The 27222-nt window shown below is 54.4% G+C and overlaps 1 protein-coding gene across 2 annotated transcripts in view; it reads right to left on the bottom strand.

Moving 5' to 3' along the window:
* The window catches only part of LOC105807291 (cholesterol side-chain cleavage enzyme, mitochondrial), an 11819-nt gene extending 9464 nt beyond the window's left edge, over positions 1–2355 (bottom strand). Inside the window, exon 1 of one of the 2 annotated variants that reach the window (XM_012640626.1) lies at positions 1933–2355. In XM_012640626.1, the coding sequence (XP_012496080.1) occupies positions 1933–2201 (269 nt within the window). In that variant the 5' untranslated portion in view covers positions 2202–2355. The remainder of the gene's footprint in view (positions 1–1932) is intronic. The other variant, XM_012640627.1, reaches the window with a different exon arrangement.
* Positions 2356–27222: the final 24867 nt, after the last annotated feature.

The following is a 27222-nucleotide window of genomic DNA, read 5'->3' as shown; positions in this document are numbered from 1 at the left end:
CCCCGTCTCTACCAAAAATAGAAAGAAATTAATTGGACAGCTAAAAATATATAGAAAAATTAGCTGGGCATGGTGGCACGTGCCTGTAGTCCCAGCTTTCCAGGACGCTGAGGCAGGAGGATCGCTTGAGCCCAGGAGTTTGGGTTGCTGTGAGCTAGGCTGACACCACGGCACTCTAGCCTGGGCAACAGAGTGAGACTCTGTCTCAAAAAAAAAAAAAGAAAAGAAAATCCTCCTAGTGTTTTTCCAGCCACCAACCAGCTCCCTGCCGCACCCCAGCTCAGCCCAGTCCTTGAACTGCTGTTAGTATTACCAATCCCATTCTGGACTCCAGCCCAAGGCAACGATCCGCCATTGCAACAATGCCTGATGGATGGGGATGTTTATCCCATCCCAGCATCGCGATATGTCTGCAAGAACTGGCTGAAAAAATATGCACACGGTGGACTTTTAAATTATATTAGAGAAGACAGGAAAGGAGTCCTTGGTATACCGTCGTGGAACAACACCAAACAGCATACACAGCGTGTTCGCATTCTTAATGGTACTTAAATATTATCAAAGTTGAGACTGTAACTGACTTCACTTTCTCATTTGTGCGTCTCTGTATTTTCTAAGTTGCTTTACAAAAAAGCAGGAGCAGCCTTTGTACTAGGGGAAAACCGCACGAAACTTGTATTTTAAATTCCTCACATTTATTCAGAAGTTCATCATTCCTAGGGTACAAGTTACAGAGCGATGCACAGAGCTGGAAGTCAGACAACTCCAGTCCCCGCCCTGGCACTGACAAGACCCTTCTTCTCACTCGGCCTCAGTTTCCCCATCTGTAAAACGAGGAGAACACCAACTTCAAGGACATGTTGCAAGATGCAGATAAAAGTGACTCAGAAGACGGAAAGGGGCTTAATGAAAGAAGGAGTGGACCGGTGAAGGGGGCAGGGGAGGAAGCAGGGGTGACAGGGACAGCTAGAGAGCTGCTGAAGTGAGGCTGTGACAGAGGCACTTACAGAGAGGGGGAGGAAGGAGCCACACAGGAAGGAACCTTCTCCCAAGCCCAGCACTCAACCCTGGCCAGCGGTCTCTGCCATCTGTAGGAAACGGCAGCTTGGACTTCAAAAGGGGTTGTGGGACACAGGGCAGGGAGCGGCTAGACCCCAGCACAGAGAGGCCTGCCCTCCACCCTGAGCCCAGCCGGCAAGCCAGCCAGGTTCCTATCTGTCCCCTTCCCCTTCACAACCAGCCCATTAGAACCCTTTGCTTTGTAAAGCCCCTTTCACGTAAAGTAAAATGCATTGCCCCTGCTCTCCCCTACCAGCCCCAAGCCACCACCTACACCCCTCCCTCTGCACTGGGCTCTGAGAAAAGAACCCCGATGTGGCTTGAAGGCTGCTCAAAAACGGCTAAGCCAGGAACAAGCCATAGGCCCTGGGGGCTCAGAGGCCAAAAGACCAAAGGCCCTTCCTCCTAGCAGGGAGTAAGGCAGATGCCTGGGAACGGGAAGGGGTGAAACCAGCTGCTCCAGAGCCACCCATGGCCGAAGGGTGAGGTCAACACCCCGGCAGGCCCGGGATCTAGCTGGGTGACCTCTCTGAGCCTCAGTCTCCTCCTCTGACCATGGGGATAACAAACTTACCTTACAAGGTATCCTGAGGATAATGGACACAGGGAGGCACTTAGGGCTTGTTCTCTTGCCACCCCCTCCCACCCTAAAGTTTCAAGGCGGGTGGGACTTCGGGAGGGTTGAGCTCTCAGACCTGGGAACTGGGAAGACCTTCCCTCCTCCTACCCCCATTCCCAGGCCTGGAAGAAATCAAAGCAGAACGTGGGAAGGAGTCTGGGTCCCGAGCGCAGACTGTCCGGAGACAGGGGCACAGCAGGCCTGCCTGGGCCCCCACCTCCCCATCCCGCCAGCCCTCCCTCTGCCAGTTTTACCTGAAAATGGGGCCATACTTCTGGAAATTCTGGAGCTGGTGATGGTGGATTTTGTGTGTGCCTGTCTCCCTCCAGAAACGGTATAGGTTAAGCCAGCCATTGTCACCAGGCGAGGGGATCTCATTGTAGGGGCGAGCACTTCGGGTGGAGATGCCAGCGCCCTCGCCAGTGGGTACCCTCGGATGCCCCAGGCCCTCACGGGGGGCATTCAGGAAGGGCTGGTAGCCTTTGACCAGGACTGAGCGCAGGGGAAGCCCCCTAGCCAGCATGCTGTCCCTGCAACTGCCACTGTACCTGCTCCGCAGTAGCAGGGCCTGCCGGGTGACTCTGGCCCTGGGCCACCAGGGGTAAGCTTATAACCACCAGCTCAAGGCTAAGCGAGAAGCTGGGGCAGCGTCTGGCCTCCCTCCTCCTTCTGCGGCTTCGGCCCACACACAGCCCCTCCCAGACGCAAGGAATGAGCCTCGGTCTGGAATTTCTGCAGCCAGAGAGGTTCCCCAAAGCACAGGGAGACCGCTCTGTCTCTGTCCTCAGTGCCAGCTGCAGCAGGCCCCGAGATGCATGTCTGTGCCTTTGCCCATGTGGAGGCCTCAGGCTGGCCCCCCAGTGGGTCCAGCTGCTGGCCGACATCAGTCAAACGTGCGCATAGCCTGCGATTGCAGGGAGTGCGGGGCCCAGAAGGAGGGCAGAGCCACCGTGCTGCTTTGGGGCAGCACACATCTTATTAACAATCGCGCTTTGCTGAACGGGGGCACGTTTTGAGAAATGCTTTGTTAGGTATTAATAATTCTGTCATTGTGCAAATGTCAGAGTGTACACACGAACCTCGATGGCATGGCCTACTGCACATGCAGGCTGTGTGGGACAGCCTTCTGCTCCCGGGCTACACACCTGTGCTGCGTGTTACTGTGCTGTGGACCGCAGGCAGCTGTAACACAAGGGTAAGTATTTGTGTATCTGAACATAGCTGAATATACAAAAGGCAAGTAAAAATACGGTGTTATAATCTTGTGGAACCACTGCTGTATAGGCAGTCCATTGATGGCCAAAACGTCATCATATGTCATTAACCCGTATTAATATGTGTGCGATTATAAACTGTTTTTGTATAGTTCCCTGATTTTTAAAGTTCTACTTTTTTCTGTTGCAAAAAAAAAAATACTCTATATTTTCTGAAAATGTTGTAAGTGGCAAGTATTGCTATGATTATTTTTTAAATTACAGTTGTATTTGTTCACTGTGGAGCACTGAGGAAAAGAACAAACAAGAAATCACCATTCTGGGAGGCTGAAGTGGGAGGATCGCTTGAGGTCAGGAGTTCGAGACCAGCCTGAGCAAGGGCGAGACCCCGTCTCTACTACAAATAGAAAAATTAGCTGGGCATGGTGGCACATGCCCGTAGTCCCAACTACTTGGGAGGCTGAGGCAGGAGGATCGCTTGAGCCCAGGAGTTTGAGGTTGCTGACGCCACGGCACTCTAGCCTGGGAAACAAAGTGAGACTGTCTCAAAAAAAAGAATATTAAAATCCTCTGAGTCCTTCATGTGAAAGAGGACAGAGACAAGAGACTACAGACTGTTGGATTCCATTTTGATTAAGTTCAAGAATTGGCAAGATTAACTTATGGTATTAGAGGTGGTTACCTTGTGAGGTAATGTCTGGAAGGGGGCAGGACAGAACTTTCTGGAGTACGGGAAATGTTCTCTTTCTTGAGCTGAGTGTTTACATATGTAAAAATTCACTGAGCTACATGCATTTGTGGCTTTTTGCATTGTATTGACAAGTTACCTCAATAAACAAGTAAATGAAACATCTGCATCTTTTCCTACAGACTTTTTCCTAAAAAAAAATGGCCTTTACAAAGAGGACACAGACTCTCTTAGCAGGAGATAAGTCCAAAATAAGCTTTGATTCAGCTTTCTCCACCTTGGATACTGCGAGAAGCAGAAGGAGACCTGTGGCTCAAGGGAGAGCAAATTGTCACTTCAGGCAGAGAATGAAGTGGGCTACCCTAACACAGCAAAGAGAACAGGGAGGCGGGTACTGCAAGCCAGTGGCTCTACAGGACACTGCCACCCGGCAGGGAAGGGGCAGCGATTCATTCATCCATTGGGTCTCAACAAGGATAGCAGCATCGCCATACCTGAACAGTCATCCCACTGACCCAGGTGACAGCCATTGGACTCTCTGTTTCTGGGGCCAATGAATGTGGTCCTGGCTTTTATCAAAGCACCTGGGCATCCAGGGCTGGGCTGTGCAGGCACAAATTCCCATGGATTTTTGGAGATTCTCCATCTAATGACTTCACACCTTATCTCAAGGCAAAAGCCAGAAACTCCTTCCCAGCATCCTTTGCAACTGGGATACAGGCAGATGATGTGGGCTCCACCAATCAGATGTGCCCTTGTGAAATCTTGGCTGGCAAGGTAGGCACAGTGTGGAATCCACTCTGACACATGGAGTGGCAGAGACCTTCACCTGGTCCCTGCGGGGCTTAGTCGGTGGCCACCAAGGCAGCTCTGGGATGTGATTTGAGTGATATTCCTGACACCCTGGCATCCAAGCCTGACTATCCACCCTCCTAGAGATTTTGTGAATGACATAGTCTCCCTTGATAAATTCTTTTCCTGCTACATATTAGCTACAGTGAATCCTGTTCTTGACAACTAAGAACTGTGAATGATACAGTAGTAAACAACTAACTACACTGCTAAGAGTTTGTCATACTCTTATATTTCAAACTTATCTGAGTTGAATAATTTTGTACCATTCTACTTTTAATTTAAGCCCTATAGTCTTCAACTCATTAATGGGAGTTGACAGAAAGAGGTTTGTTACGGGGACTGTTACTGTAATACCTGTAGTTTTACCACCCTTAGGTAACTGGTGTTTTTGGTTTGTTTGTTTTTTGAAACAGGATCTCTCTCTGTCACCCGGGCTAGAGTGCCATGGCATCATCATAGCTCACTGCAACCTCAAACTCCTGGGCTCAAGTGATCCTCCTGCCTCAGCCTCCCGATTAGCTGGTACTACAGGTGCACGCCACCACACCTGGCTGATTTTTCTATTTTTGGTAAAGATTGGGTCTCACTATGTTGCTCAGGCTGGTCTTGAACTCCTGGTCTCAAGTGATCCTCCTACCTCGGCCTCCCAAAGTGCTAGGATTGCAGGCGTAAACCATTGAGCCCAGCAACCACCCTTAGATAACTGTTAAAAAACATTTTGGTGTGGTTCCTTCCAGTCTTTTTTCTAATTAATTCTTCTTTGTTTTTTCCCTTCTTTTTCTGAGTGATTATAATGCTATTTATTTATTTTTACTTCAATATATAGTTTTATCAAAATAATCCAGGTAGGTAGTTGAAAAATTCAAGTAGTTCTTGTATCAGTCAAGGTTCAACCAGAGAAGCAGACCAATGGGAGATAAGTATTAAGAGATTTTTTGGCTTAGACAATCACAGGCTGGCTGCGCAATCTGTAGGGCGGCCTGTCAGGAAGGGCAGGCTGGAACCCTGAGTCACGGGCCGAAGCCACTATCCACAGGTGGAATTTCTTCTTCAGAGAAGCCACAGATCCACTCTGAAGACCTTTCAACTGATTGAACCAGGCCCACCCAGATTGTCTAGAATAATCTCACTTATTTACAGTAAACTGATTTTGGACTTTAGTCCAAAACACCTGCACAGCAATGCCTGGATTAGCGTTTGGTTGATTGTTTCTTCTTAGAAGCATCTTGCAACCATTCGCATTCCCCACTCCATGCTGCCTTTCTCTGAGTCTGGGCGCAGCTTTCGTCCGGGGACCTCCCTTCACCATCACTTGGACATTTCCACTTCTTGCTCCTGTCTTCCGCGCCCCATGTGTCTCTCCTGTGTTGCTGGAACATGCCTTTCAGTATCTTCCTTTGAAAGAGTACATGAAATGCATGTTTTTGAGGCTTCGCTTATCTGACAATGTCTTTATTCTGCCCTCACACGTGATTGAGAGTTCTGCTGGATATAGAATTCCAAGTTGGAAATAATTGTCAACATTTTAAAATAATTTTCGAAAGCATAGCTCCATTGTCTTCCACTTTCTAGACGTGCCGTTAAGTCCAAAGCTACTCTAATTCCTGAATCCTTGCATTTCTCCTTTTTATTCCCCTCTGGTAGCTCTCGGGACCTTCTGGCTGCTCTGAAATTTCACGATGCACATCAGCTCTTAGGCTGGATACTTGGTGAGCCCTTTCGGTGTGGAAACTCGTGTCGGCAAAGCCCTGGAAACGTTCTTGTATAATTTATTTTATAATTTTCCCCCTCCATTTTGTCTCTTCTCTATTTCTGCAACTCCTATTATTTACATATGAACCTCCTGGATTTACCTTTATTTTTTCTTTTTTTTTTCTTTTTTCTCCCATATTCCATTTCTTTTTTCCACCTAATGAAAGATTCTCTACTTCAGCTTCCAACCCTTCCGTTGCAATTTTTATTTCCATTATCTGTTCTTTAATTCCCTAGGGCCTTTCCTTATATCTGGATGTGGACACAATATGGACATAGTAGCTTCTCTTAATGCTCTAAAGATGTTGATAATAGTTTGGGTTCTTTGTTCAGTTTTGTTTTGCTGTCTGCATAGCCTCTATTTCCTCTGAATTTCTTTTCCTGTTTATTTTGATCCCCGCCTTTCATGTTAGAAGTTTTCTCAAACGTCTGCTGATTTCTGGCTGTCCATTTGAAGCCCTGCCCAGATTCCAGATTTAAGAGTCAGGACCCAGATGATTGGCCAGAGTTTGGAACATGCAGGCAGGGAGAGTTCACCGGGCCTTTGGGGCAGGGTCATCACAAAGGACTCTGACAGATGCCAATGTCATGACTATCTAACTTCTCACTTGGACTGGTCATTTTCTCTACAGAAGGATCCTCCATCTCCGGTATGAGTCCTCTCACTTGCCTCACTGTGGCTGGTGTCCACAGGTCCAGAACCTTCTTAGTTCGATGAATCCAGAGGACAGACCTCAGCACATTGACCCAGAAGGCCTCCAGGTGTTCTGTGCACACAGACAATTTTGTGAGCTGTTTTCACCAAAATTCTCATTTCTCGCATTTCCCCTTAGTAAAGAGGACAGTAAATGCTCTTGAACCAGCTCTTGACCTTTCTGTTTGCTGAATGCCATTACCTGTCCCTTATTCTTTTAAGTTCAAAACTCTGAGGTTCAGAGGTCAACTTGGACGGTTAGGTGGGGTAACAACCCAGGGTGAGGGGACAGGTGCGGTTATTTATTCCAACACCTGCAGCGCCGACATCTCCACCCCAGGCACAGGGCCAGGTGATGGCGGAGAGCGGGCTCCATGGGAGTGTGGCCAGGAGCGGAAGGAACCTGGACAGTAGCCGAGTGGGGCAGACAGGTTGAGTCAGGTGGCTTTACTTCCCCACTTTCAGGCACAATAAGGAAACCCTATGCAGGTAGACAGCAGCAGGGGGGAAAGGAGAGGCCAGGGGGGAGGCAGGGCCAGGAGGAAGTGGGGCAGGGGGATGGGAGTTAAGGGGCAAGGCCAGTGGGGACAGGAAGGACACCAGCTCCAGAGAAAGCTCTTTCCAGGTGACACCATGCCAGGCAATGAAGAGCAGGGCTCAGGATGAGGGAAGGGGGAAACAGAGACCATGAAAAGAGAAACAACTCCCTGGGGACCGTACCTCCACCTGGGGCCCTGCCCTCATCTCACTGGGCCTCTACAAGAACGAAGAATGGGTCCCCCAGTGAGCGGGACACGGCCTTGTCCTGCTGACTGAAGCTTGCACACAGGCACCCGTCCCCATCTCCGCACGGCCTCCCAGCCCCTCTGGAATTCCTCCACGCCCCGGCCCCACACTGCCAACGGGGTGCACACAGCCCCTCTCAGTCTTCCTGCCTCCCAGGCCAGGGTTGCCCTGTGGGAGGCCCAGGTGGGGGAGCCTGCCCCCCGGAGCATCTGGACCCAGGAACACGGAGGAGACCCTGCCCCCGCCACTTGCTCTCGTGAAGGCAGGGGCCGCAGTGTGGTGGGAAGAGCACCGGCTTATTTGGCCTTGAGCAAGCCCCACAGGCCTTGTCTACACCAGTAGAAATCAGTACACTCTGTTATGCACTCGCTGTGTGCAGGGCACTGTGCTCGCATTACCCCACTTACTCCTCGCACCCCCACCCACAGGTCGGTTCTAACACTTTCCCTGTTTCACAGATGAGGAAACTGAGGCTCAGACAGGCTGGACACTTGCCCAGAGTCATAGTGCTAACTCGCAACAGAGCTGGGATTCAAACCCGGGCTGCCCCTGGCTCAGTCCTGGGCTCTCAGCCCCTCACCGCGCTGCTGAGAGGCAGGCCTGCGTCCTCCGACTGAGGGTGGTAAGGTGACGGGACACCCCGTGCGCTCCAGACCTGAGCGCAGGTTACCCTGAGCCAAGACACCAGGCAAAGCCCTGAGGGGGTCATTGCTTTGAACTGCCATGTCATAGATGAGAAGACTGGGGCCCAGGGAGGGGTGCCGGCTTACCCTGCATCACCAGAGTAAAGCAAGGGCAGAGGCGAGACTGAAGCCAGGCCTCGAGCCCCCCAAAGAGCCCTGAGCGCTGGAGTTAAGAGCGGCTCTGCCCCCAGGCTGCCCTGTGTGAGGCCAGGCCAGAAACCGCTGCAGACTTCCACAGCGGTTTCCAGGCTCGTGGCTGAGGCAAGGCCAGAGGAGAAAGAGTGGGTAGGAGGAGGCTTTCGTCACTCAAGTCTTGGAGGAACTCGGAGAAACAAAGGAATTTCACCTTGGAACCCCAGCAGGCGCTGATCTGGGCTGACTCGGTGTGGCTGACTCAGGAGCCTGGGTCCCTCAAGCTACAGTTTGTGGCCAGGCCACTCTGGACTCACTCCAAGATGTTGGCAAATCTGGTCCCCACCAAACCCAGGATGTCAACTCTCCCCTGTCCGCACCCTGGATTTGGTGCTTTCCTCTCCAAGCTGCCTCCACGGCCGCTCACCCCCCAGACCACACCCCAGACCCATGGTCCAGCCCAGGTCAGCTCCCCCAACACGCACGCCTGCACCCTCCACCTTCCCCAACAAGATCGTCACCAAATGCGCTGTCAAATCATTTCACAAAACTACAACCCACTTGATAAAAACAAGTACATCAGAAAACACACACACACCACACAGAACGTTTCACGTCAGCAGTCTGCACTGGACCTTATGTTATACGTTGCGGAGTATGACTTTTCTCCTTTTTTTTTTTTTTTTTCAAAATCTTATCTGCTGGCACATAATGGATGCATTTAAAACACACACATAAGAGACAGAAAGTAGCTCGGCGGTGCTTGGGGACGGGGGACGGAGGGATCGGAGGATGATCCAGAAACCGTATGAGGACGCTTAGGGTGATGAAAATGATAACACAGCTCCGTGAAGATACTAAAAACCACTGGATTGTCCTTAAATGGGCAAATCATATGATATATGAATCATGTCTCAACAGAGCTGTTGCCACACACGCACACACACGCAAGCAACGGCCCCAGGCTCCTTCTGCGGGGTCTGCCAGCCCACAGGTCGCCGGGACAGTGAAAGTTGTCCTTACACAGCCACCTGACCCAGGATCCAATAGCATTGAACACTTCCAACAAATTTAGAGCAGCAGTTTTCAGCAAAAAAAAAAAAAAAAAAAATAGCACTTATCAAGAGCGCTGCTCTCCCTGAGGGAGCAACTGCTGCCCCGCAGGGGACCTTCGGATAAAGAGCCTTGGGAAAGAGCCTGCTTTGCCTCACTGATGGCCTCCAGCCTGGGATGACATCAGCCGGGGCGGCGGTGTCTCACAGCAACATGACAGTGATGCGCTTCCACAAGGAAATGCCGTCAACTCGGTTTTCCTCCAAACAGTTCAGAACTATGATAAAATTCCTGATTTAAAGCCAGTCCCTTTCGTTCTACGTGACCCTGCATTTCTCCCTCAGAAGCAGCCCAGTTGACGTTGCACGGAAGACCTTGTGGCCCCCTTCTTGGCAGCCACCCCAACTCCGGCTCGGGCCTCCACGCCTCCCCGGCAGCCCGTGCTGTGGGGCACTGACCACCCCTAGGAGTGGCCCAGGCTGCAGTTATCGCCTCCTGCTACCCAACAGCCACGGTCCAGTCACAGGACAGGCTGTGATTCAGTCTGGGCCAATGAGATTCCAGGAAGGGTTTGCTCACTTCTCTGAAAGAGCTTCCAGAAACACATCATTCCCCTGGGCTGAAGCTGACGGTATCAGTTGTCTATTGCTGCTTAACAGATGACCCTGAAACTCAGTGGCTTAAAACAATAACTGTTGATTACTGCACAGCTTCTGTGGGCCAGGCAGCCAGGAGCGGCTTTGCTGGGGGCTCAAGCCAGGGCTCCTCCCAAGGGGCTGCTGACAGCTGAGGCTTGGCTGCGACAGAGGATCAGCTTCCAATCTCAGTGGATCAAACTGGCCCTACTGGGAGACTTCACAGTGGCTGTTGGCAGGAGGCCCTGGTCCTCCCTGGTGTTGGTCGCAGGCCTCATTTTTTCACCTCATGGCCTCTTCGAGGGCTGCTTGGTTCCTGCCAGCACAGCAGCTGCCTTTCTCCAGAACAAGGGATCTGAGAGAGCATACAGAAGGCTGCACTTCTTATGTCCCAGTCTCTACAGGGACACACCGTCACTTCTACTTTTTCCCACTTGTCAGAGCGAGGCACTAAGTCTAGCCTAGACTTAGGAGAGAAGAACTGGGCTCTACCTTTTAAAAGAAGTGTCAAAGAATCTGTGGACATATTTTAAACCACACTGAGGAAGCCTACAGCCCCAGAGATGTTTGGCACCCATCTTGCAACCACAAAGAGGAGCCAGTTTTTAGAAAGATGTATGGAAACAAGGTCCTTGATGCCACTGTGGACTGAACCAGCCAACCACCAGGCCTACTTTGAAACTTCCGGTTATGTGACGATCCTCTTTATGGTCTCAGCCAGTTCCAGGTGGGATTTCTGTTGCTTGGAATCGCGTGTGTCCTGATCCTGCTGCGAATGAAGGTGGCAGCACAGAGTCATGTGGCCCAACCACCCACAGCATGTCACAGGGGCTCTCTCACCCACCCCAGGGGACCCAGGGCACTGCCAGGGCTCGCTGGGCTTCACTGCACAGAGGGGCCAGTGGGCTCCTGTCCAAGTGAGAACCAGCCCGGGCGTGCCCTCCACCCCATCAGGGGACTCAGTAAGAAACTCCTGGATAGTCACATATCCAGAATTTTCTCATTTTGTATCCCAGAGAGAATGCTCAGATACTGCTGGCCCTCCCAATCCATGGGCTCTGCATCCGTGGATTCAACGAATCGCAGATGGAAAACATTTGGGAAAAAAAATTGTGTGCATCCAGACATTTCTCCTTGTCATTACTCTCCCATCCAAGTACTAATCAGGCCCAAGCCTGCTTAGCTTCTGAGATCAGAGGAGATCAGGCACGATCAGGGTGGTATGGCTATAGACCCTTGTCATTATTCTTTAAACAATACAGTGTAACAACTTTTTACACAGCATTTCCATTGTACGAGGTATTATAAGTAACCTAGAGATGACTTAAAGTGTACGGGACGATGTGGGTAGGTTATTTGCAAATACCACACCATTTAATATGAGGGACTTGAGCATCCACAGATTTTGGTATTGGTGGGGGATCCTGGAACCATGCCCCCATGGATACTGAGGGACGACTATCCTAGATTTTCGAGATCAAAACCAAACCCCCTGAGTTGGGCCCTGTATTAAGACCAGATTGGTGCCCTCAGGCCTTCGTGGCTCCTACACCTCCAAATACCAAAAGGTCATTTCAGATATGCCTTCCTGTGCCTTCAACCTCTAGCTCAGACAATTAAACACCAGCAAACAGTGGGAACAGCATAAGAAAGCTTGAGAGGCTTATGCCTATAATCCCAGCACTTTTTGAGGCTGAGGTGGGAGGATCACTTGAGGCCAGGAGTTCAAGACCAGCCTGGGCAATGTAGTGAGACCCCATCTCTACAAAAAATTTTAAAAATTAGCTGGGCATGGTGGCACACACCTGTAGTCCCAGCTACTTGGGAGGCTGAAGGAGGAGGATCTCTTGAGTCCAGGAGTTTGAGGCTGCAATGAGCTATGACACCACTGCACTCCAGCCTGGGTGACAGAGCAAGACCCTGTCTCTTAAAAAAAAAAAAAAAAAAAGCCTAAGAGGCTGAACAATATGTGGCTGAGTTTCAAGTTCACCACCACCACCCAGCTGCAAAGCCTCTGGCAAACCCTAAGTTTCCTTCTCTGTTCACGGAAAAATTAATACCCACCTCACAGGACTATTGAGAAGATTAATGAAATACATAGATTTCCGTCTTCCTGCTTCACCATGCTGGCACTGGGTTTGCATTCCTGAGGCCCCCTCAGGGTCCAAGCTGCTGCCGGAGCTCTAACCTGTTGCTGGCCAAGAGAAGGAGGCAGAGTCAGAGAAGATAGAAAGGGCCCTCCCTGCGGGGCCAGCTCCATTTAAGCAGCCTTTCCTGAAGTCCCGCACGAGTCCAGTTACATCTGCTTGGCCAGAACTGAAGCACGTGTCTGCACTTGGCTACAGGGTGGCTGGAAAACGCAGTTTTTATTTTGATGGCAATATCCCCAGCTAGCAGTCTTGGCCAAGTCAGAAGGAAGAGGAAGGAAGCCTGGTAGAGACTGTAGCCATGCTCTTCATCCAGCTTCACCAGGAACGAAGCTGGTAATCTGACCCTATCAGACGTCTGGGTCTCTCGCTCAGTCACTACAGGACTTACAGGCAGGAGGGAATGTTCCTGGGACCTCAGCAACCCCCAGCAGGGTGGCCGGCACAGAACAGATGAGCAGCACTTTCCTTTCTGCGGTAGTCACCGTGCTGGCAACTCCCTGTCTCATGATAACCCCTCTCCTCTGTGAAAGACCCCAAGAACACAGAAGTGGGTCCCAAGTAACCCTCCTCTCCAGAGGTGACAATTTTCCATGAGTGCCCAAGCCAGGCAAATCACAGCCCCTTCCAGAACTGTCTGAAGTTCCTCTCAGAGGGAGGAAGCTGATGGAGAGAATGAAGCCGGAGCCAGAGAAACTCAGAGAAAAGCTCTCCAAAGCCTACTGGCCACGGTCAAGGTCCTTGTTCCTGTCCCAGGGACCCTGGAGACCCAGTACACCTCTGGCCTTCTGGTAAATGCCCAGTCTGTGTCACCCAATTCACCTGGGTTTCTGTCACTTGCCATCAAAAATTGTGACTACTCTAGGTATCTTTCCTTTTACAATAGAGAAGAGCTTCTATGTTTACAACACTTCTAATCATAGAATAGTATTAGTCAGAATTCTTTCCGTAACAAGTGGCAGAAATCCAGCTCAAATTGGCTTAAACAAAAATAAATACATATACGAATAAAAATTCATTGACATAAATTTGGAAAGTCCAAAGGCAGAAGCTGATGATCTGATGGAGTTCCAGGGCCCCAGTGCTCTGTCTATAACTTGCTCTGTCTCTTGGTCCTTCTTTCTTCCTTGTTGGCTGCACCCTGCTGCAGCCGTCTGCACGTGACAAGAAAGAAGCCCAGGCAGCTCCTGACTCCATGGTCCTGGCAGCTCACCTATGCAGAGGTAGAGGGACCACCCTCTGCAGCATGCATAGATCTCACAGAGGAACTCTGATTGGCCAGCCTAGGTCACACGCGCACCCCTTAGTCTACTCACAGTGTACCTGTGTACCTACCTGATAGATAAGACCTTCTGCACAGGCCAGCCCTGCAGCCAGGCGCCAGCTGTGCTCTGTAGTTGATGGGGCCTCAGGAACCATACAAGACGGAGGAAAGACAATCCCCAAAAGCAGAGAGGTGCTGGGCAGACCACAGACACAATAATACAGCTTTGTATTGTGAAACAAGCAAGGGATTTGGAGGCTGATGGACTTGGGTTCAAATCCTAGTTCAACCACTGAGTGGTCGTGTGGCACTGGGCAAGTCACTTGAGCTACTGGAGACTTAATTTTTTCATTTTTAAAATGGACATAATCATACCTGCCTTTCAGGGTTGTTGCAAGACAACAAGGCGCTTAGAAAATGCATAGGTTTCAAAGTAGCCCACCTGACCTCACCACCTTGAACGTCACCCTCCTGTGACTCAGCTCAGGGCTTGAAGAGCAAACACGGAAACTGTGCTGCTTTCCCGGTCTGCTTCCACGTGCACAGCTCCGGGCATCTCACTGCAGCAAATCGCCCCCACCCCTCCCTGCTCCCCGCTTTGAGGCTGTTTCTTCTACCTTCTCACCCCACCCCCACCTAACAGTTCGAATGCAGGGGAGCGCCTAAGACGTCTGGGAGAAGCCAGCCCTGGAGAAGGGACGCAAGGCCATAGCATTTCTAATCGTAACAGATGTGGCTGTTAAAACTAGTTTATTATTACATAAAATTCCTTTTGCTGTTTTGTTTTGTTTTGTTCAGCCTTAGGAGGGGTCACGTGGTTATTTGTGGGCAGGGAGACCTTCCCGAAGAAGGAAGGAAACAATGCCGTCCCTTCCCTGGCTAGCGATTACACAGCCAGGGTCTATGAAGACTGAATGCTCTGTGTCCTGAAGGAAAGGGGACTCCGCTTTGGGGACTGTTTCTTGTCATGGATCCTGGGCTGTTCCTTCTGGCCAGAATGAAATGAAGGTAAATATGGGACAGAGCTGACAGAACTTTGGGGGCAGAAGTCAGGCGGGTGATGGAGGGAGGAAGACTAGACCTGGGAGCCAAGGGCCCAGACCCCCAGTGGGGGAGTGTTGCCAGCATGGGGGCCCCGCACAGCGCATCTCTGAGGCTGGTCCCAGGGCCCAGCCCATCACGGTCCTCCTACGAGAACTTGGCCCACATGGACTTCCCAGGGATGATCCGGGCCTGAGTCCTAATCTTCACCCAGCGGACCCATGCAGCCTCCCCCGCTCCCCAAAGACCCCACAGCCGCCGTAAGTCCCGAGGAGCCCCACACCCCAACTTGAGGGTGAATGACTAGGCCAGAGCACTCCCTGCCTGGGTGCGGGACACACTGTACCCCTCTGCCCCTCCCTATGTTGCCCAGGTGGGTCTCCAGTGATCATCCCACCTCAGCTTCTCGAGTAGCTGCGGCTGCAGGCACGCACCACCGCACCCAGCGTCAGTTTTATTTTTGACAGCTTCACTCCACTTCTTCAGTGCAAACATATTAAAATATTAAAAATTTTCTGTAAAATTTTTGAAAGAATATTTCTAATTTTGCTCTTGAAACCATTTGGCTAGGAGTAACTGATTTAAATTACAATTGGGAATTCTTACAAAATGAGAAAAACCTAGCCCACGCACTCTTTCAAATGTAATGAAATTTTTATGAATACTAAATTTAACAATTAATGAGGTTGATATAATGTTACAGTTGGACATTTGATTAAGAATTTATTGATTTCAATTTTGCAGTGTTCTTATTTTAGAGCCAATCATTTTTTTCCTCAGCTGTCAGATATTCACATGGGTCCCTGGGAGGGGTCCCTGGGAGGGCCCCCTGCTGTGGGCTCCTCTAGCAGGTGGCACATAAGTGACCTGAGCCAAGAGGCCTGCCCTGTCCTCCCCGACACACCCACGCCCCGTTACACATGCACATAATCAAGATGAACATCTGTCTTGGCCGGACCGTGGAGACACCGGCCAGCTCTAGATGAGGAAGAGGATGGAGCCAGTCAGAGCAGGACGGGGAAGCCACGCCACACCACGCCACGTCACGTGAGAAAGGACTTCCTCACTACAGCCAGTGGCCGCGCTGCTAAGGGCACAGAGGCCATGGAGCTTGGCATGGGCACCCCTTCCCTCTGGGGGAGCGGAGGGTCCTGAGGACAGGAGAGGAAGGGCCGCCAGCCCTGGTTTTCATAGCCGGCCACAGAGCAGTGCCCACACTTATTTGGGGATAAAAGCCTCTGTGTTCCAGGCAGGTGGGCAGACGGGCAAGCGAGTGGCTTCTACATGGCACAGGGACAACGCCCCACAGGAGGACATGAAAAGGCTGACACAGCGATACAGGCAGGTGCACAGTATCCCAGCCTGCATTCGGAACCAGAGCGAGCGGGGAGTTGAGGCAGACCTCAGCCAGGTCTGCGGCAGGGGCTGGGGCAGAAAAATGCCGCCTTGTCCTTGCTCCTGTGTCTCCCAGGTCTCCAGATATCCGTCGGCCGCCCACCAGCCCCTCCTTCACCCTGGAGGCCCAGCCGGCGCCGCTAAACTTAAACTTCCCGCCACTAGGTGGAGCCAAAGCCCACGGCAACAGGGCGGCCGGCGCCGGCCCGGGAGGCGGAGGATGCGGGCACCGGGCTGAGTGTGGGCCCGGCCCGGGGCCGCGGGGCCAGGGAGAGAGATGAGGGCGCGGGCCTATTCGCTTACACAGTTCGCTCTGTCTGGACTCACACTAAAGGCGAAACCGTCCCGAGAAGATGCCGGCAGCCACAAAGCCCATTTATCGGACGAGGAGCCTGAAGCCCTGAGAGGGTCCGGGGCAGCCAGGACAGGGTGACGCCAGAGCCTGCGCCCTGCCCACAGCTGCTTCCCTGGCGCCGCTACCGGGATCCATGCCCGCCGCGGAAGCGCCGTGAAGCAGGAGCCCCCTCCAGAACCGGCGGCCCCGTGAGCGGGACCCGGGCACCCGCTGGCCGCGGAGTCCGCAGGCGGCCCAGTGCCCGGGCTGTCGTCCCTGCGGCGGGGGCGGGGCGGGCGCAGCTGAGGTGCGGGGTCTGGGGTACACGCGGGCGCACGCGGCGGAGGCGGGGCGGGCGCAGCCGAGGTGCGGGGTCTGGGGGCACACGCGGCGGGGGCGGGGCGGGCGCAGCTGAGGTACGGGGTCTGGGGCGCACGCGGCGGGGGCGGGGCGGGCGCAGCTGAGGTGCGGGGTCTGGGGCGCACGCGGCGGGGGCGGGGCGAGCGCAGCTGAGGTGCGGGGTCTGGGGTACACGCGGGCGCACGCGGCGGGGGCGGGGCGGTGCTGGCGGCCTGGGCGCTCCTCATTGGACGCGGGCGTTGCTGGGGTTCTCGGATTGGCTGGCCCTGGGGGGCGGGGCCGAGGGCGTACAGGCCCGGACCGCGCGTCGGGCAGGTACCGGGATCCGGCGCAGGTGTCGCGGATCCTTCTGCGGCTGGGGCCAGAGCTGATCCAGCATCTGGGGTGGGCGTCGGCCGCGTTGTCCCCAGGCGCAGGTGTGCTGCGGGGGACCCACCTCCAGGCTCCCTCAGGTAGGCAGGTGTTCACCCTTCCGCACGGCCTGCCCCGCCTTGCGCTTTCACTGACCTCCCACCAGCCGAACCTGGTAGGTGTCCAGATGAAAGGCATGAATTGATAGTAGAAGAATGTACTTTGTTTTGTGTGGAACAGAAACTGTTTTAGATTAGAAAAATGTGTTCTCTTTGATTTTAACTAATGCCATTTGCTTCTGTAACTGTGCTTGCTTTTAGTTGTTAGTCAAAAATAGTTAATCAAAAAAAAACAGGGCAGGAGTAACTCCATGACAGGCTAAACTTCCTAGAGTAGGCCTAAGTCTCAGTCCCCCTCCCCAAACGCAGATCAGAACTGGCGCCAATTGAAAATCCTGAGGCTTGGGACCACCCAATCAGGGGTCTAAACAATCCTCCACTTTTAAAGGAACCAATGGACAAAGGGGGAAAGGGGATGGTGGGCTCAGCGTATCATATGCCTCCGGTGTGTCATGCGCAACCAAAAGTATAAAAGTTTCACTTTTACCCCGGGGCGGGGTCCTGGTTCCTAGGGAGGCCACTGCGTTGGTGCTCTGGGACTTGGACCCTAGCTCGAGCTAGCAAATAAACTCCTTTGCCATTTGCATCCTCGGTGACTCTGCTTCTCTGTTCCTGGGGCCGAGGGGGACCGGTTCTTACACAGACTCTTTCCTATCCCGCGCCTGCTCCTGTCGCCATCAGCCATGCCCACCCCAACACCCATCTTCCCCTACAGAAGTCTCCTCCAGGGTCCAGGGTGGCATCACACGTAGCTTTGCGCACCCCGTGCCCAGCACAGAGCCCCGCCCTCTGTGGCTGTCCTTCGCCTCTCCCAGTGTCTGTGCGGCAGGGGACCGGGACCTGGTTGCTACGCGAGTTGGATAAGGATGTTTGCAGAAATGTGTTGGGGTTAAAGGTCACCGCACCTGTGAAAACGGAAAATGGTTATCGTCAGTGCCAAGAAGAAAAACTGCCCCCTTGATGCCCTTTCCCTACCGCAGGGCGCTGCTCCAAACAAACCTGTCTGCAAACGCCAGCCCGCACGTGAATTCTTTTCGGGAGGCGGGGCAGAAACCGGCTGTCTGCCTCCCTGCACGGATCAACCGCGAGGTTTCCGTCAACGGCAAACGTCCTTTGCAGTCTGAAGGCGGAAATTACCTCTCTGGATGCTCCAGGTTCTCTCCCTCTCAGGACAGTCTACGGGGTCCGCCAGAGGGCAGCGGAAGGACGGAGCTGCTCGCTGAGTTAGCTCTTGCCAGCGCTGAAGCGCTGCTGAGCAGAATAAAAACAGGACTGATAGTAGTTCAGTTTTTGAGTGCTTACTCTAGGCCAGCCATCCTTCTGAGTGGTTTGTAAAAAATTAACTCATTTGATCCTCCCATCAACCCTATGAGGTAGATACAATTATGTTAACCCCATTCTAAAGATGAGGACACAGAAGCACAGAGACATTGAGTAACTTGCCTAAGGTCACACAGCCAGTGAGAAGTAAATCCAGGATATGATCCCAGGAGTAGAGCTGTAAATCCTGCATCCCTAAGCCTGTGCAATTCTGCTTCCTGTGAAGAAGGGGAGAATGGAGAGTAGAGGAGGCAGCTGAGGTCCCCCAGACATAACTCTAGTGGGCGATTTAAGGCCAGTTCCAGAAGCAGGCACCAGACAAGGGCGTCAGGACCTTGGGTCATCAGGCAGGTAGGGTTAGAAAATCTGAGCTCCCCCATGCATACCCTACACACCTTGCGGGGACCTGGCCCAGCCCATCTGTCACCACCTGTGACTGGACCCAGCCGTCAGATGCCCTGGGTGTCTGCCGCCATGATGTGCTCTTCCAACCGCTGCAGCCTGTCTGCTTAGATGTGTGAAGGTGGCCTGGACTCACCCTTGTCCTTATCGCTCAGACAGCCTCGCCCCTCCCCCATCAGCCTGGCTCAGGCCTCCCCTGGGCAGTCAGGAAGGGGCTGGCCAGTGGCAGCGATGCTGCCAGGAGGCTGGGGTCCAACCATGATTGAGGGGATGTTTGTGGGACCCTGTCCAGGACAGCCCTGAGCGGAGTTTCAGGCCTGAGTGCGATCCTTTCCTGGTTCTCTTCCCAGTTTAACAAACATTTACTGAGCTGCTGTGTGTGCAGGCACCACGCTGATTGCACAGGTTTCGAGGGGAACTTGCTGGGTGACCTTGAACTAGCTACTTAACCCCCTCCTGTGCCCTCAGTTAGTTCCTTTTCTGTAAACTAAGAGGTTAGAGAGAACCAGGGTTCTTCCTGGGGCTGAGGGATTCCCCGAAATTACATGTGGGTGTGTCCAAGTACATTTCTCCCGGGCAAAGTTTCTCAACCTCAGCTCCATTGATATTCGGGGCCAGATAATTCATTCCTGTGGGGGTCTGCCTTGTGCGTTGTAAGATGTCTTTACCCACTAAACGCCTCTCTGAAGCTGGCCCAGCCCCATGGCCTTTTCACTCACCCCTCCTGCTGTGGCCAGGCTGGGAGGGGTACAGGAAGGTGGCACATTGCCAAGGACCGTTTGGAAGAGGAAGAGGCAGGACCTCCTCCAGGCTCAGCTCTCTGTGAGCCCTGCCAAGGCCGCCCACACCTGCCTGACTCTCTGGGGCCCCTCAGCCCTGGCCTGGGAAAGTGGCTCCCCTGCCGTCCCAGGGCCCACAGACACAGGCCCCGGACATAGGCCTTACCTGAGAGCCCCAGGTGGGGGCAGGAAAAGAGGGCAAGAGCCAATGTCAGCACTAGTGGCAGATGTTGGAAGCAGGTATCCCACGTCCCGAGGCCAAGCCTGCGTTCTCTCTCTCTCCTCCTGGTCAGCAGCCCCTCACTGGGCACCTGCCAGGTCCAGGCCTGCTGAAAGGGACGAATGAATTCAGCGGAGCTGAAAATGTTTCACAACCAGCTCTCTGGGCCGGGGCGAGGGACCCTGATTTGTAGCCTTTGCCCATTTCTGTGGTGTGAGTATTACCAGGGCAGATATCAAGCCATCACTGTAAGACTGTAATGTCACTGAACGCTGAGCTGGTTCACACCATCATATAACGTGCCCACCACCAGATACAGTAGACACCAATGACCTTATAAGCATAGATAATAGTGAAATGTAATAAAATAATTAGCAAATGATGAATTTCTAGTGTGTATTTCCTTTCTTAACAAAATGTATTTAATCGTAAGCTTATGTAATTTAATTATAAACAGAGGATGTGTTTAACAACCAGTTCACGAGATTCCTGAAAGTGTCACCACCGGCTCATGGGCTGGTGGAAGCTGGCTGCGGCCCACCGCTGGGAACTGTGTGTCGTGTCGTCCCTGCTCCCCGAGGGAGACAGGCCCACCCAGGGTGGGGTGGTCTGTGGGGGATGGGGGCACACACTGGGGCCACAGAGAATCCAAGGAGGCGCTGACCCTGCTCCAGGGTTCAGGGAAGGCTTCCTGAAGGAGGCGGTATCACAGAGACCTGAGGGAAGGGTGGGAGCCTCTGAGACTGGGGAGAGGGGAGCGCACTGGACCGAAGCGGTCCTGGGGGAAAGCGGGAGAGGAGACAGCACTTAGCATGGACCAAAAGCTAAAAGCGAGTGGCTCAGTGTGGCTGAGGGGATGGCTGGGTTCTGGTCCAGTTTCTGCTGCTGATGGCTCTGTCACTTGGGCCAAGCCCCCTCCCTTCTCTAGGCTTCTCCCTTCTGTCAAATTGGGGCCTTGATCCAGATGGTCTCCCGGCCTGCTGGTGGTCTTGAGCCCCCAGGAGTCTGTAGAGGGGCCTTGTAATTGTGGGTAGAGCTCTTGGGGGGGTCTGGCCCACAGCAGACCTCCTGCAACCATCCTCCCCATCCCCCACCTTGTCCGGTTTCCCCAGGTGATCCCTGGAACTCCTGGTTTGGCTGCAGAAACTATAATTACAGTCATTTATAGAACACTTTGCTGCCTCTTCTAATTACCAAGCCGTGCAATTCCAATTACGTGTCTAAGGAAACATCTCAGGAGCCCCTTCCCTGGGGCCAGCCAGAGTGGGGGGCAGGGCGGGGCTGGCGGACATGCTGCGGCACCCCTCCCTCGTGCCAGACCAGGGAGGAAACCTGGGCTCGGAGGCCTGCCCTGGGGCGGTGTGGGGTGAAGGGAAGCAGAAGAAGCCCCCCAAGAAAAGGAGCTTGAGACCTGGGGAGGCTGACGGGCTGCTGTGGGGCCATGCGGGAGGCCTCTGTCTAGAGCCTTAGAGCGCTGGGCCCTCCGCGGTTTCGCAGCAGTAAGTCAGAGCTTGTTCCCCTGAAAGGGGCTGTCGAAAGTTTAGACAGCAGTGCCCTTCCGACTAGATGCAGGTTGTCTGTCATCACCACTGCAAAGACCCCCTTAGCCACCCCACACAGGGCCATCCAGCCCTGCCTCAGTTAACTCCTGCGACAGGGAGTCAGTGGCCGGGACACCTGTTACCTTTGGGGGCTCCATCAGTGAGAAGGCTCCTCACATCAAGATAAGCCCCTCATTGTGCAAGTTCTACCCACGGAGCCCACCTCCACTGTCTGGGGCTGTTGCTCCCTCTGTCCCGAGTGTCCTGACAGACGCTGCCTGCCCACTGGTGCTCTCCTGGGCAGGTGCGTGCCCCCAGCACCCCCCTTGCCTGTCTCCTCAGCCCCGCTGGCTTCTGAGAGAGCCCTGATCGGGAGGCTGCCCAGCGCTTCTCCCCGTACACACGCCCCTGTGCCCACGCTCGGTCCCAGGGCACTGAGCTGATGGCTCCCAACTGGCCCCCACCCCTGAGCCCCAGCTTCCTACCTCCACTTCCCACGACCCAGGCCTCCTGGACAGCCCTCAGCCCTCAACCAACCCCATCCTCAAATCCAGCCCCGCCGGCTTCCTCTGCCCCCGCCCCTGCCCTCTTCATCCAGTCTTCAAAGCTTCAGACCCCAGCGCCGCCCCCTGCTCCCTCTCCCAAATGTATCCAAACCCCATCCCTCTCTTCCAAGGCCCTGCTCCATATCAGGCCACCATCCTCTGCCACCTGGAATACTGCAGAGGCCCTCCCTGGTCTCCCCACCTGAGGCTGTCCCCTCCCACGCGTCCCAAGAGGCAGCAGAGCATGGAGGTGAGGAGCGCAGCACCAGTGGATTTCATTCCCTGCTCCTCCATTCACCAGCTCTGTGGCCTTGAGCAAGCTACTTAACCTCTCTGTGCCTTGTTGTCTTAATAGTACCTGTGTCCTCGGGTTGCCTGTGAGCAGTCCCATTATCAAGGAGTCCGGAGTGGCTGACAGGGGATGGAAGAAAAGGATAAAACGAAATAGAAAGGGGCACAGGGCTGGGTCCCTAAGACCTTCAGTGCTCAACTAAGGCCTGTGAACTTTCTCCTGAGATGTGTGGGGGGCTTTCAGGACCAAGTCTTCAGTCTCTGATCAGTTTTGTGCCTTAGACAGTGCCAGGGGCTGTCTTGCCTTCTTTCCTGCAGAGGCTGAGAGCGAGTCCTGCCCCGAGGGTGCTGAGGGGTCCAGCTCCAGCGCCTTCCAGCCCCCAGTCTGTGCTGGGCCCAGTAAGTAACGGCGTTCTCTCCTCTTGCCAGACTCCAAGCTGCTCTCACCACCGGGGACCAGGAACGGACTCCTGGAGTCCAACCTGACTTCCAACCCCAGGGGGTGGGCCTGGGGCCAGCAAGAGCCACTTGTGCTGACACGGTCTTTTAGGCAGGGGTCTGGGAAAGAGTGGTCCCAGGGCCCTGGAGCCCAGCCTCCCACTGTTGGCCTCAGGGGCCATCAGGGCAGCCTAACAGAGTCACTCTTTGCCCCTCCTCTGACAGATGCACCCCCCACAAAGCTCTTTCACAAAGGTATCATTAGTTCGTTTAATCCTCCCTACAGCTCTAGGAGCTGGGTGTTATTATCCCATTTTACGCTGGGCAAATGGGATAATGTTCTGGTCCCATTCCATGCCCACCAGGGGCCCATTCACAGTGGCTCTTGCCTGAGCGGCAGGAGGGTCAGGGCTGCTCCTTAACCCGTTTCAGCTAGCCAGGCCCACAGCAGAATGAGGGGCTGAGTGTGGAGGGCCTAGGAGACCCCCCCAGGCAGCTGAGCCTGCAGAGGGCAAGTGGGGCTGCCAGGGCTGGGGCCTGCCAGGCACCAAGTGGAGAGAGGCAGGGAGGGGCAGGACAGCTTGAGGGCAGGGAGAACAGGAACGGGGATGGAGAACAGGCTAAGAGCCAGCTCCCCTCCTGGAGTCACCCTGCCTGTTGTACAGGAAATTGAGACCCAGGCGGGAACAGAAATTTGGCTAAGGCCATTCAGCCTTCCAGAGGCCAAGCCAGGATCTGTCCCAGGACACACCCAGCTTGGCCTTGGGAGAGCCAAGGAACCAGCCCCACAGGGCCAAGCAGCAGGCACTGGGCTGACAGCTGGGACAGAACGAAACTTCTAGCCCCCGGGCCTCTCTGGGTGGCCAGCAGGGGGCGGTGCTGCGCCAGGAGTGGCCACCTCCCAGGCCACCTCCCTTGGGCCCACTCGAAGGTCTCAGGGCAGAATAGAGCCTGCGGACACAGAGGTAATGGGGTTGCAGCATGCAAGGCCGAACAGCAGGACTCCTGGGCCCCGTTCTGACGCCAGTCCCTTCTAACCTGAGCAAGAGAGAAAATAAACCCTTCCTCCCTCCTTGCATGTCCACCAGCTGAGAGAACATTCTAGAAATGCATCTGGCTCCATCCAAACTCCACTCTCTGGAGAGGGGAAGAGGCTGAGGAATAGAATGTGTCCCCTGCCATAGACCTGCACGGAAAGTTGACTTGCAAAGGAAGCTAGACCTAAGGAGGAACTTCAGAGGTCTCCACACAGTATCGGCCGTAGTTCTGGGATCGTCCCTTTCCTGAAATCATAGTCTGGGGGAAGGGGAAGGGAGATGGGCAAACTGCTGTGGGGAGAAAGGGACTAGATGTCCCTCCTACTGTCTCAGGCCCCCCTTATGCAGGAGGAGAGAGGTTTCCCCAGGACAGCCAAGGAAGGGTGAGGGGATGGGGTGAGGAGGGCCTCAGGGGTGGAGAAGGTGATCCCCTCTGGCCCCCCCCGGAGGGACCTCCAGGGTACAGGACAACCGGCCTGCCCAGGTGAGGAGGCTCCACGTGACTGCCACGCGCATGCTACAGCCAGTCTTCTGGAGCCGTCCTGGCGGGAATCCCTGCTGAGGCTGAGTGCCCCCGCGGCCTCCCTTCACAATCCCAGAGCTCCAGGTTCTAGAGGCAAAAGTCCCAGGGCAACAGGCAATGCAAGACCTAGGGGGTAGGGGTTACTGGGGGCCCCCAGGCCAGAAAGACCCTACAGACCTGCCTCCCCCAAGATGGAGAACGCCGGGGCTGGTTCTCATCCACATCGCTCTGCTTCCCCGTGACCCTTGGCACCCAGCCTGGCTGTGCCCTGTGGGGGTGGACAGGTGATCTCCAAGGGGCTCCTTTCAGCACTATCCTCCTGGGGCTCCCTTCCAGGCCACCATATTCCAAGGTCCAGGCACCGTCAGGGCGAGTTGTCCCACAATTAACCCTTCTGTTCTCACAAGCTTGTTGGCTCTGCTGCCCAGAGAGTAGACAGGGTGGGCAGGGACCTGGGGAGTCACAGGAGGCACCCCAGGGACAGAGGGGCAAGGAGAATGGAGATAGGGACACATGTGGGGGGGCATCTTCTCAGGTCCCTACTCCCACTGCCTGGCGGGGCCGGTGACTCACAGGACTGACAGGGGCATTTCCTCCCAGAGCCGCTGAAACCAGACGCAGAAGCGCAGGAGGGAGAAAGGATTACGCTGTCCCGCGATTTTGTCCTTTGACAGGTGCACTTCCGGGCCAGTGTTTCTATGAATCAGCGTCTAGACACCGTCCCGTGACCCCTCCCACTGCCTCATGCTGATGTCTGAGAGTGGCCCGTGCCCCAGTCTAAATACCCACCCTGGTCAATAGTCATCGACTCTGGCCTGGCCACATAAGAACTGCTTCGAATCACAAATCTCCCTTCCCGGGGCTTTTCACCACGTTGGTGGTAAAGGCGGGCTCCTAGCCCCTGTCTCTACCGCGGCCACCCCAGCTTGCCCGCAGCCCTCTGCCACCACAGGGCCTTTGCTCCTGCTTTTCCTGCTGCCTGGAATCCCCCCACCCCACCCCGCTTTGCCTAGTCAGCACCTACTCATCCTTCAGGTTTCAACGCATGCTACCTCCTCCAGGGAGATTTCCCTGCCCTCTCAACTAAGTCGCACCCCGATTATGTGTGCTCCTGGCACCGTCTCTGAGCCCCTGTCCAAAACGAGTAGTGTGGTTGCTGACGAGTGCCTGCCTTCCACGCCGGAGGGCAGACACCAAGACCTGGCCCAGTGTGCCCTCCACTCTCTCTGCAGCGTGTGGCACAGTGCCAGGCACACACAAAGCGCTAAAACACGCACTGGATGAGAGATCCCCCAGCGGGCTGGGCATCCCGCGGTCCCCCCACCACCCCTCAGCAGGCCCTGGCTCCTGTCTGTGACCCTTCCACCCGCAGTTCTTAAAGCCTCCTAGTGTTGGGCTATGTCTGTGGTGGGGACTGGGCAACCAGCCCCGGCTCCAAGATCAAGGCAAGACTCAAGACTCAATACCCCCCAACAGATCACGGGGGTGGCCTCAGTGACACAATTGCTCTGACCCAGTGACTGAGAGGAAGCCAGTCCTCCAGAAGCCACATGCAGATGGGAGGAGCCCTCCTTCCTGATTTTGCATGTGGCTGCGGTTCCACACTCAGGGCCTATGGCCCTCAGAGGCCATCCAGCTGCCGCCTAGAAATTAGATGCCCAGAGAGGGCCAGGGCCCAGCTCAAGGTCACACAGCAAAGCTGCCACAAAGAATCCAGGACGCCGACTCCAGCATAGGATTCTCCCTACGCTATAATAAACGTGGCTATTTTTAGGAAGTGAATTAGCAAGTCAAATATGACTTCTGCTAACAATAATACCACCCTTATGCTTTTCAGAGTCTTCATCACCTCATTTGCTCTTTTTTTTTTTTCTTTTTGAGACAGACTCTTGCTCTGTTGTCGGGGCTAGAGTGCCGTGGTATCATCCTAGCTCGCAGCAACCTCAAACTCCTGGGCTCAAGCGATCCTCCTGCCTCAGCCTTCCGAGTAGCTGGGACTACAGGCATGCACCACCACACCCGACTAACTTTTTCTAATTTTTTAGTTATCCGGCTAATTTCTTTCTATTTTTAGTAGAGACAGGGTCTCACTGTTGCTGAGGCTGGTCTCAAACTCCTGACCTCAAGCAATCCTCCTGCCTCGGCCTCCCAGAGTGCTAAGATTATAGGCGTGAGCTACCGCGCCCAGCCACCTCATTTGCTCTTGTAACATCAGAGTGGGCTGGGCAGTGAGGTAGGTGGCCTTCTCATCGGAAAGGAATGGTCCAGACAGAGGAAGTGACTGGTCCTGAAACAGTGAGCCCGGTCTTCCTGCCCACCCAGCTCCGTGATACTCCCAGAGGGGAGCAGTGTCCCACAGCCGTCCCTCCCAGGGGCCTGGCTCAGAACCTCTCACCTTGGCAGCATCCTTGGGGCGCTCAGGACAAGCCTCTGCCTCCCCCAGCCTGCTGTCCTCATGGCCCTGCCTGCCCAGCCACCCAGCTGGGGTCAGCCTCCTGCCGCCCCAGCCCCTGGCAGATCCTGCTCCGGTGCTGGCTGCAGCCCAAACCTGCCTCATCACAGCCCCTGGGCCGCAGGTGGCCTCGAGGCCCGGAATTCACTGGTGTTTTTCCCCTGCAAATTCCTTAGCACATGCCAGGGATAGCTCTGGGCAGGGAGGCACGGGCGACAGCTGCTCAGCCCGGCTGTCCTCAACTTGGGACCCCAGTTCCCCATCAGAACGGAGAACAGCTTCATCCCAGTGGGGCTGGGGTCAGATCTAGCCCCTCGTCCTGCAGCCCTATCTCTCCCCTCTCCCCCACAGAAGCTGCTCAGACATCTGGTGGCTCCAGACAGGGCAGGATGGACACAAACGTGAGGCCAGAGCCTCACTGCTTCCGGAGCCCTTCTCAGAGGAGTGGCCACTTCCCACCGGGATGCAGCTGGGCTGTTCCGTCAGGGAGTGG

This window comes from Propithecus coquereli, unplaced genomic scaffold, assembly GCF_000956105.1.
Source record: "Propithecus coquereli isolate 6110/MARCELLA unplaced genomic scaffold, Pcoq_1.0 Scaffold155, whole genome shotgun sequence".
NCBI lineage: Eukaryota > Metazoa > Chordata > Mammalia > Primates > Indriidae > Propithecus > Propithecus coquereli.
The sequence above is the reverse complement of the archived record's forward strand: the minus strand, read 5'-3'. Positions and strand labels throughout refer to the sequence as shown.